Source organism: Phyllobates terribilis, unplaced genomic scaffold (genome assembly GCF_046119375.1).
Source record: "Phyllobates terribilis strain yellow unplaced genomic scaffold, ASM4611937v1 Scaffold_4__5_contigs__length_816908805, whole genome shotgun sequence".
In the NCBI taxonomy this organism is placed as follows: Eukaryota; Metazoa; Chordata; class Amphibia; order Anura; family Dendrobatidae; genus Phyllobates; species Phyllobates terribilis.
In genome coordinates, this window is record NW_027362764.1 from 420618953 (window position 1) to 420629917 (window position 10965).

The 10965-nt window shown below is 39.2% G+C and overlaps 1 protein-coding gene across 1 annotated transcript in view; it reads left to right on the forward strand.

Moving 5' to 3' along the window:
* The window catches only part of MYO10 (myosin X), a 241303-nt gene that overhangs the window by 201731 nt on the left and 28607 nt on the right, over positions 1-10965 (forward strand). The window contains exons 20-25 of the mRNA XM_073678623.1: positions 1490-1614; positions 2512-2626; positions 3452-3558; positions 5382-5687; positions 6343-6382; positions 10026-10919. Of these exons, the coding sequence (XP_073534724.1) occupies positions 1490-1614; positions 2512-2626; positions 3452-3558; positions 5382-5687; positions 6343-6382; positions 10026-10919 (1587 nt within the window). The remainder of the gene's footprint in view (positions 1-1489; positions 1615-2511; positions 2627-3451; positions 3559-5381; positions 5688-6342; positions 6383-10025; positions 10920-10965) is intronic.

Genomic DNA, 10965 nt, shown 5'->3' on the forward strand with positions numbered 1-10965 from the left:
GTACGCAGTGTGTGTGGGGCTGTTACAGTGTGTCAGGGGTCACGGTTTGGTACATTTTGTGCTCCTTCTCATGCAGGCATACTTATTGTCACATGTGTGGCATAGCGGAGGAGTAAATGATAGGACAGATACAAACACTGATTTATGATACATACAAGAAATAACAGTGTCAATCACAGATAGAAGAAGAATGCTGTTATTATACTGTATAGATGTCTCCTACTCCTGAGGAGTATGCCGACAATACAGCCGGAGGACAAGGCGAGATGGCACGGTGAGATGGCATGCATTCAGCGCCCACTGACTTCTCTAGGTCAGAGGCCCCATGAGAGATGATCCCACTTTCAATGCCCCTCCTCAGATGGGGGAGTGTTACTGTGGGTACAGAGCGCATGTAAAGCATGGCCGTAGTGTTCAGTATATCCAGCCTCTTCATCTCACTGGCTCAGGTCATTCTACAGCTTGTTCTTCATGGAAATGTAAGTCAGGGGACAAACTCCACACCAGATGCTGCCAGCTCCTTGGTATTCAGGGGAAAGTAATGTGTTGGATGGATTTGTACATGTAAGTGCTGGGAAGGCGTCAGGCAAGGTGATGTGGGGCTCCGTCATTGCATCCCATCGGTGGAAACTCTACATATATTGTTATACTGGGGGAAAACATGATGCATGGTGCCTGTGTACTCATAGAATTATCGATGTATTGGGTGGAGGCTACATGTGGGCTAAGAAAATAATCTAGATGTACAGGAGATTTTATTTATGTATATTACATATTCTTATCCATTTCATTACATTTTCTTCTTGTTGCTTAAATGTCTTGTTCCATTTTTGCCTCGTGTCAATGAAAAGTTATTAAGAACTCTGAATTCTCATTGACACATCTAGTTAGCCTTTCCTTCATTCCTTCCTTCATTCTATTTATTTCTTCTTTCTTACTTTATTCCCTTCTTTCTTTCTTTTCTTAATTCCTTCTCTTATTTCTTTCTCTCTTTCCTTCTTAGATCACTTATTTTTTCTTTCCTTTCTATCTTTCTTTCTATCTTTCTTTGTATCTTTCCTCCCTCCCTCCCTCCATTCTGTCCTTCCTTCCTCCTTTACTTCTCTCAATCTGTCTTTTTCTTTCTTCTTTCCACGTCTATATTGTTATTCTGAATTCATTATTAAGAAACCTATTAGTCTGCAAAATATAAGATCTCCATCATTACCATTTGTGAATAAATGACATTACTTTTGTGATAAAACAGTGAAAATCAGGTGGTTTTTCTTTTATTTTTCTTACACTTTTTATTGAAAGTTTTGTCTAATTATGGAAGTAATTGATCTTGCGCTGGTGAATCGTCCCGTTCATTGTTCAGAGCCTCTATTGTGTTATAATTTTACTGCTGCAATAAATTGCTTTTATTATACTGTAGAACAATCATACATGATCATTATGTTTTCTTTATCTGCATTAATGTGCCATTTTACCTGCACTTTTTTTTTTGCAGATGCCAGACCAGTTTGACCAGTCAATGGTCCTCAACCAGTTAAGGTACTCGGGAATGCTTGAAACAGTCAGAATCCGCAGAGCTGGCTTTCCTGTCAGAAGACCTTTCCATGATTTTTATTTTCGGTGAGCATGTTCCATTTCTTGTATTTCTGCCCCTATATTCATGTTTTGTATAGTGTAGGCAATATTGTGTGTGTTCCTGTAGCTGATATTATTAAGACTTAGCATAGCATTACTATTAGTGATGAGCGAGTATGTTCTATTAACCCTTTCGCCGAGTATGCTCGGGCCGAGCTCCGAGTAGTTACAGCTGCTCGGTGATATGTTTGAATCGCTCCCGTGTGCATGATTTGCGACTGTTTGACAGCTTTATTACATGTGAGGAATGTCTATATCTTATACATTCCTCACATGTAATAAAGCTGTCAAACAGTCACAAATCATGTACAGGGAGCGATTCAAACATAACACCGAGCAGCTGTAACTACTCGTAGCTCGCCGGAGCATACTCGGCAAAAGGGTTAACAAAACATACTCGCTCATCACTAATTACTATGGTATTTTTGTATGTTTTGAAGCTCTAAGGTCATGTACACACTTGATTTTAGTAGATACTAAGATAATCCTATGGCCAAGTACTCTACTCTAGTAGATCATTGATCTCTATATGAAAAGATGTCTGACACAGTCAAACCACATGTACCAGACAAGCATGTTGCTTGCTGGAGGCTGCGCTGTTGACCTGCTATAAGACAAAGCTGAATGGACGAAAAGTCCATATATGTTTGCTGTACACTAGACATCTGCTGACTATACAGGTCAGTGGCCTCCTCAGTTCTGGCCTAATTTTTCTTTGCCCCTGCCTAGAAAATGAGACAAGGTGACAACCCTTCTTTTGGGTAGTTTCTTCATATATATTATGTTGCGGTCTAGATGGGTAGACATCTTCCTATTTTGTTGCTGTAAATGGATATTAATCTTCTTATCCCGATTAGTTATTGATTACCAATTTTCTTCAAGGTATAAAGTTCTAATGAGAAATCTAAGCCTTCCTGAGGATTTGAAAGGCAAGTGTGAGACCTTACTCCATCTTCATGACACGACAGATACCGATTGGCAGCTTGGGAAGACCAAGGTAATAAGCTACCCTTTGTATTCATAAGAAGCGGTAGCGTGACGATAATTTATTACTGTGGGGTTACGATGGTTCAATAAATCATAGGCTGCCACTTTGTTAACACTTTATGGTTTAGTATAAAATCTCTGTTCACCATGAGCCAGAAATTCTGTTAAACTAGCCTTACCTTGTGCTGTGTACCCTTTATTGTACATTACATAAGAGTATAAAGGTGCACTTTATGATAAAGCCTAAGGCAATATTCTCTTGTTTATGTAGCAGATATATGTGTCACTCTTTGTATGAATGCTCTCATGTTGACATAGGAAACAGGAAAAGCAGATCACATCTGATCATGAATAGCCTAGGACAAGTCTCACTTCTGAGTCACATGCACATGGCAGGTATTGATTGTAGGCTGATCACCCTGTAGGCTTAGTATGGCCTTAGATGTTATGATTTTGCATGATACATCCATAAGTGAGAATTGCTACCTATAGCATTATCTATATGTATTATTACATGAGAGCAATTCTAATGAATGCAAGACAATCCAAAGACAATCATGTAAACTAGACCACAAAGGAGGTGGGAAGTAACAAATCTATGCCCAAAATGTGCCAGTTACTGAGTGGGGATCAAATGTGTTGAATTTGGAGTTGTAATCATTGGTACGTATGATACAGCAAGCACCATTATTTCCATTTCTTTACCTATGGAAAGAATACTAAATCAGCCCAACTACTCAATATACTAGGTATATGACCTGTTTTGAGTGCACGAAAGGAAAAAATTAATCTGTGCAGCTAAAAAAAAAAATGATTGTATTTTGTCCTTGCCCAGGTCTTTCTGCGCGAGTCTTTGGAGCAAAAATTGGAGAAGCAGCGTGAAGTCGAGGTATACAAGGCAGCCTTGGTCATACAGTCACACATCATGGGCTTTGTGGCAAGGTAGGCATAAGGTGTCACATTGAAGGGGTAAAATTGGTCTTGTGTGACTTTACCTGGATTGTATTTATTGAATTACTGTACATAAAAATAATAATGTGAATATCCACTGGATGTCAGACTTCAGGGCTTAATGATTAGATAAGTGATTATTGTTTGCTTATATAGCGCCATCATATTTCACAGCGTTTTACAGACATAATTATCAGTGACGTAACTAGAGTCCGATGGGCTTCGGTGCCAAACTTGGACCTGGGCCCCTGCACCCCTGCATGTTGGTCAGATGTACGGGAACTTGTAGCATTCTAAATCCTATAAGTGATCTAAGGGGTAACGTTTCTCCTTGTGGAGAGTGACAAGACAGGCCTGGCATGTCAGAGTTCATGTTCAAAATCCTCAATTTACGGATAAAATCTGTATTCAGTGAAGACAGATTGTCACATTACTGAGATAGAATGTTATCAGCACAGACTGCTATCTCCTTTATAGAAAGAGGTTGGAGGGGGAGGAGGATGGAGGAACTTTGCATCTAGCTCCTCCATCCTCCCCATCTACATAGAACCTTATCAGTAGTAACCGCCATCTCCTGTCTTAGTAATGTAACAATCTGCCTTCACTGAATACAAATTTTACATGTGAAAATAATTAATCAGTCCTGGGTGAGAAAGAAGCAGACGTACATGCTCTGATGTACTATTGATTTATGAAATAATAAAAACAACGGATACTCTTTAGCTCTCGAGTCAGATTTCTCTATAGTCAAAAGTAAAATTACAATGCAATTTAGCTAAAAACTTATGTAAAACCTCATCACAACGTCACTATCTTGTGCCAAAGTCATCATAAAGATAACTGGATTTTCTGACACATAATGATTGTTTTCTTTTGGCCCACAATTTGTTAAAAAAAAATCTACTTATGTTTAAGATTCAGCCATGAGAGTTTATCCTTCCCCAGTTTTTGTTCTCATTGTACCAAGATAACATTACTCTCGCGGTTTTGATGAAAGCAGCAAGGAACCGCATTGACCGTAGACCCAGGATTGGCTTTACATATCAAATCAATTTTATAGGTAGGGAGAAACCTCTTTCCTGCCATCCATTTGTTAATAAATCATACAGAATGACATGTAATTAAGGAAAGGTTAGTTACGTCCGTATCGTCTCCGATCACCATTAGTGTGAGTAATGATTGGGAGAAGATGTATTTGGAGTTACTATTAAGTTAGATCAGATGATCCTTTCCAGAACAATATCAGAGTTGCCCTAAAAGGATTATGTCCGAATAGTCACCCTCATAAATCTTCTTATCTTTCCATTTACAAATCGTGAGCAGTAATAGTATCAGAAAATGCTGCTAATATTACTGGCTAACCAGTGTCATGTATTATGTATTAAATCCAGACCAATAGCCGCATCTGTTTACTTCTGGGTCTTCTCAAAGTCAATGGTGGCCAGTTCAATAGCTGTTTGCATAATGAGGTAGTCCCTTTTCATGTGCATATGAGTCCTGGCTGTACATATAGGCCAATATGTCACCCAGAAAGGCATCCTGCTGGGTGTAATTACTTCTTCTGTAAGCATGGCATATATCAGAGCTCATTCTGCCTCTTCCCAAACCCTAGTCATGCCAGAAGTAAGGATACGGCTGTGCTTAACATCAGCTTAGCCCGGATTCAGTCTGCAAGGAGCTGCAAGCGTACTACTGTGGATGTCATTTATATTGCGGCTGTGACACCTTGACACTTGCTGTAAACGGGATGCATAAATAGGATGGATTATTTCTTATCGATTTGTGCAACATGCTTCTCTCCTTCTTCCCTGTAGAAAGCAGTACAGAAAGGTGCTTCACTGCATTGTTATTATCCAGAAGAACTACCGGGCTTTCCTCTGGAGAACAAAGTTTTTACGCCTTAAAAAAGCAGCTGTGACCTTCCAGAAGCAGCTGCGTGGGCAGATAGCCCGCCGTACATTCAGACAGCTCCGGGAACAGAAACGGAAAGAAGAAGAAGAGAGGAGAAGAAGAGAGGAAGAGGAGAGGAGGAGGAAAGAGGAGGAAGAGAGGCTGAGGAAAGAGGAAGAAAGGAAGAAGAAAGAAGAGGAAGAAAGACTAAGAAAAGAAGCTGAAGAAAGGTATGGGATATAGAATAAGTAGGAAAGTCTAGAAATTTATATTATATGCCAAGTACATCTAATGATATGCTAATACTACATATATATATATATATATATTATTATTTAATGTATTTCATGCCAGCTACATCTAATTATATGCTAATGCTATTTAATTATTTTTGTATATATATATATATATATATGAGTATATCATTTCACATATTTCATGCCAGCTACATCTAATGATTTGCTAGTGCTACTCAAACATACACTGTATGTTTATATACAAATACATTTTATTATCTCCTGACAGCTACAGCTAATGATATAATATGCTAATGCTACTTGGTTATATATATAATGTATATAATGCTGTAGAGTAGCCAATAGGTTGGTGAATATGTGCCAGCCATTGTTCTGTAAGGTCGATGAGTGCCTGATATAGTCATTGCATTCCACGTGTTCATACCAATATGTATATAGTAGATGCCAACAATCTGATGACTGACCTGAAGTCATTTCATACATACAGTACTTTAATCCCTACAAGCAGTGGCTGCAGGAAGATCTGTCTTTGCACAGGATCGGTTGTAAAATCAATGAAAGATGATTGTGTATGCACCGGGTGTAAGCCTGGAAAATGCATCTACTAATGTTGAATATCCTCTTACAGAGAAAGACAAAGACGAGAGGCAGAACTACTCGCCAAACAGGTAAGCAATTAACTGATACACTGATGTCTGCTTTCCTAAGCCTAGAGGATGCCATGCTAATATACAGCTCCTGCTTGTATTTCATCACTAGTCATAGCTTAAGCTTTCAGCATTGCTAATATACCGTTCATTCATTTTCATGGTTTACATTATTAGACACAGACCTACATCTGCTCACTGCCGAGATATACATGTACGGACATCTGATTTATTACCATCCCATAAATATACGCTGTAGCCAAACCTTATACTTGACACTCAGCAGAATGTAATCTTGGCCTGACCTTTAATACGATATGTGATACATTCCTAAGCAACAGGAGAAATTGCATAGCAACATGGCCTCTAAGCTAATATTTGTCTTACTCAGATAGATGTAAGAATCAAGATGTAGGGTGACTGGAGTGTCCTCCTGTTATTTTATTATTTTATATCATTATAATGAATGATTGATCTATGATTTAGCATTGTCATATCAGCAAGATCTTCTAATGAAGGAGGGTTTTATATTATATTACTATATCCATTGTATAAAGCAATAGTTTAATAATATTATATAGAAAACCTTTGCAGCGTTTTAAAATACTTTGTATGTTGAATCTTTACAATTTCCATAATTTCTATTCTACTCACTGAATCAAAAGTTTTATCATTTATTTCCTGTGCATAAATATAAATCCTGGAGATGTGATGATGGTGATGGCGCTCGGATCATTTACAGTTACACTACACCTACTGGTGCTCCCTACTGCAAAAACATCACATGACCTGACAAACCGACTTACACCCCCTTCAATGGCTGCAAGAGGCAGAGATCTGGAATCTTAAAATGCCCCCAATAAAGTATAGAAGATGTGTTTCGCACCAATGGTCCTGCATCTGTCTCCAGAACAGGGGCCTGGGCACATGCTACTGTCAGAGTGCGGAGATGGTCGGAACTGCCACTGAAATGAATGGGAATTCCGACCACCTCTTCACTGTCTGCGGTGCACAGCAGGGCCATGTTCTGGAAATAGATACAGGCCCTGTTGATGGCACCCACATCTACTATACACTTATAGCATGATCTGTAGACATGTCAAAATGTACAAGGTGTGAATACCCTTTTAAACTTAAGCTTGATATGGTGAAAATCCTTTAAAGGAAATCTGACAAGAGATTAATGCTGCCCGAACCACCGGTAGCACAAATTAGACATTATGGCAGCCGTGTATGTTATAACTCTGAAACGCTGCAGCCTTTTTGAGGAAAACATACTTTGAAAAGGTGGCCGCGGACTATTAGTCTCAGATGACAGGTCCTCAGCACTTCTCCTACCCTACACATAGGAAGAGACCAATCAGCCTATGGGAGCGGGACAAGGAGAAGCTTTTGGGGACCAGCCTTGGACTAGTCATCTAAGTCACATGGTCCTCAGCCGGCTTCTGCCCCTACAGTTAATTGACAGTGTTCTTCCTATGTACACACGTGACCTGCTGGCTTTTAATATTAATAATAATAATAATATTTTTTTTTATATAGCACCAACAAATTCCGCAGCACTTTACAAGTAAAGATAACAGAGTAACACATTTCAACAGTTACAGGAGTGAGGGCCCTTATTACCAGCTTACAATCTATAAGGAAATAGGGGGCACACAATAGGTAGAAAGTGCTTGAAATGTATGGTCCGGCCATCATTATAATAAATAGGGGTTATGATGTAAAGCTGCATGAACCAGTCATCAGCCAGTATCTAAGAACAGTTACCAAGTGCTATTAAGTGCATGGAGGATTTGGAGACAGATAAATAGGAGGGACCAGATTCTGAGGAAAATTGAGAAAGAGGGAACAGTTAGATTAGTAAATTGGGGTGATAGGCTTATTTAAAGAGATGTGTTTTTAAAGCACACTTAAAAAAGTGAGGGCTAGGTATTAATCGAATCGTCCAGGGTAGTGCATTCCTGAAAACTGGTGCAGCATGAGAGAAGTCTTGGAGATAGAAGTGGGAGGTTCAAATTATGGAGGATGTTAGTTTTAGATCAGTTTGCAAAATGGAGAGCACAGATAGGGTGATAGAGATCAGGGAGGAGATGTATGGTGGTACAGAACTGTGGAGAGAGAGATATGTTTATATTGTACTGTGTAGTGCATGGGTAACCAGTGCAATGACTGGTACAGGGTGGAGGCATCGGTGAAGCGGCTGGACCGAAATACGACCCTGGCTACAGCATTCAGGATGGATTGGAGAGGAGAAAGTTTGGTAAGAGGGAGACAGATTAGTAGAGAGTTGCAGTAGTCCAGATGGGAATGAATAAGAGCAACAGTAAGAGTTTTTATAGTTTCAAAGGTCAGAAAAGGTTGAATTCTGCAGAGGTTTTTAAGATGCAGGTAACATGAGCAAGTGAGCGATTAGATATAGGGAATAAAGAAAAGTTCTGTGTCAAATATGAAACCAAGAAACCAAATTTGCTGTTTGGAGTTATGGTTGAACCAACCAAGACTATTGCAATATCACATATAGGTAGGTTAGTTGAGGGAAGAAACACCAGAAGTTTATTTTTGGAGAGAATCATGCTTTTCAAAGCATGTTTTCTGTGAAACTCTGCTGCATTTCAGAGTAAAACATACATGGCTGTAATATCACCACTAGTATCTGATTCTTGCTGCCAGTTGTCCAGTAAGCAAGAATCTCCTGTCAGGTTATCTTCAATAATGCCACAGTAATATATGTTGTCGTTGCACTTCAAGAACACTAAGTTTAAGTTCCCACTATGAGAAAACATAGTGGATTTTACATGGTGTGCTTGATTGTGTAAACTCCACTGCCTTTACAGTGCCAGCAAAGTGCATGGGATTTTAAGAAATCTTATGCACATGCTGCTAAATATATTTGTAAAATGACAGTAGCTGTGAGAGATGCCCAACATGTCAGTGTATTCTGCGGATAGGTGGGAAAATGTGCAGTTTCTCTGTACCTTTTTTCACTATGATATCCACAGCATTATATACCACTGCAGGTATCACTGCGGGACTTCCACTGTCGGAGGTCCACAGTAAATACTTTCCATGGGAATGTAGCCTAATAAGAGAAATCAACACTTCAAGGGTTTTTTTTGCATTTATGCTTATGCAATAGAATAGTTCAACCCTCACCATCCTCCTCCAGATGTATCTAGGCCAAACCTGTGTGTCCCAGTACAGTACATATGTCAGAAGCAATGGCACTTTTAACTATTCTCGTTTTATTATAGATTTGTGATACAATTTATATGATTCCAGACGATAGTTACAATAAGTGAATGATAAATAACTTGTAAGAAACAATGAATTGTCAGTCTTTTGTTCCTTCTGTAACACTTGTCTACAGTTGCTGTGCTCGTAAGATCTAGTCTTATCTTATCAGTTGACCTGTGCCTCGTTTACTTGCCATCCATTCTTCTCATGTTCTGTCTTTTGGCCAGTTTCATATTTCATTCAAAGCTGTGTTTGTTTTGATAATATGTGGATTTTTCTCATCCGTGTGTTATTGCGGCAGGATAGAGTAGCGCGTTATGCTTTAATTTTGTGAATATTACTTAATGATTTTAATTCATTACAAAAATACAAATATTTCATATTAGCTTTTATTTCGAGCATAACATTTTCATCTACTTAACTGTAGGCTGAAGAAGCAAAGAAACAGAAAGAACTTGCTGCCATGTTGGAAGTCGAAAAAGAGACTAAGAAAAGTCGAGAAGTAGAAAAACAAAAGGAAAACAGACAGGTGGAAGAAATTCTCAGATTAGAGAAAGAAATTGATGACTTGCAACGCATTAAGGAGAAACAAGAATTATCCTTAACAGAAGCATCTTTACAGCGGCTGCAACAACTCCGCGATGATGAGCTGAAACGTCTAGAAGAAGAGGCTTGCAAAGCAGCCCAGGAGTTTCTCGAGTCCTTAAACTTTGATGAGATTGATGAATGTGTTAAGAATATTGAAATGTCCCTATCTGTAAGTGATGTATTTCCAGAGGATCTCAAATGCATTGCCAGCTGTGAGAAACCGACTTTTAACTTTAGTCAACCTTATCCTGAAGAGGAGGTCGATGAGGGCTTTGAAGCTGATGATGATGCATTTAAGGACTCACCAAATCCAAGTGAACATGGTCACTCTGACCAAAGAACTAGTGGAATTAGAACCAGTGATGACTCTTCAGAAGAAGACCCTTACATGAATTATACTCTTGGACCAGCTGCTGAAGCTGGGCCAAACAATATATTACTTCCTCCTGGGCAAGATCCAAAGACTGCAAAAAAAGTTGCCGGGGGAGAGTCTACATACTGTGTACCAGAAAAGCAACCAGATCGCCTACAGGGCCTTGAAAACCTCATTATTCCTGATGGAGATTATGACTATGACCATGATGATTACCAAGATGGTGCCATTACCTCTGGAAGCAGTGTGACATTCTCTAACTCCCACAGCAGCCAGTGGTCTCCAGATTATCAGTGCTCCATAGGAACATACAACAGTTCTTCGGCCTACCGATTTAGTTCAGAAGGAGCTCAGTCATCAGTAAGTTTCATTTTCATTATGTCCCTTAACTTCCACTACTAATGTT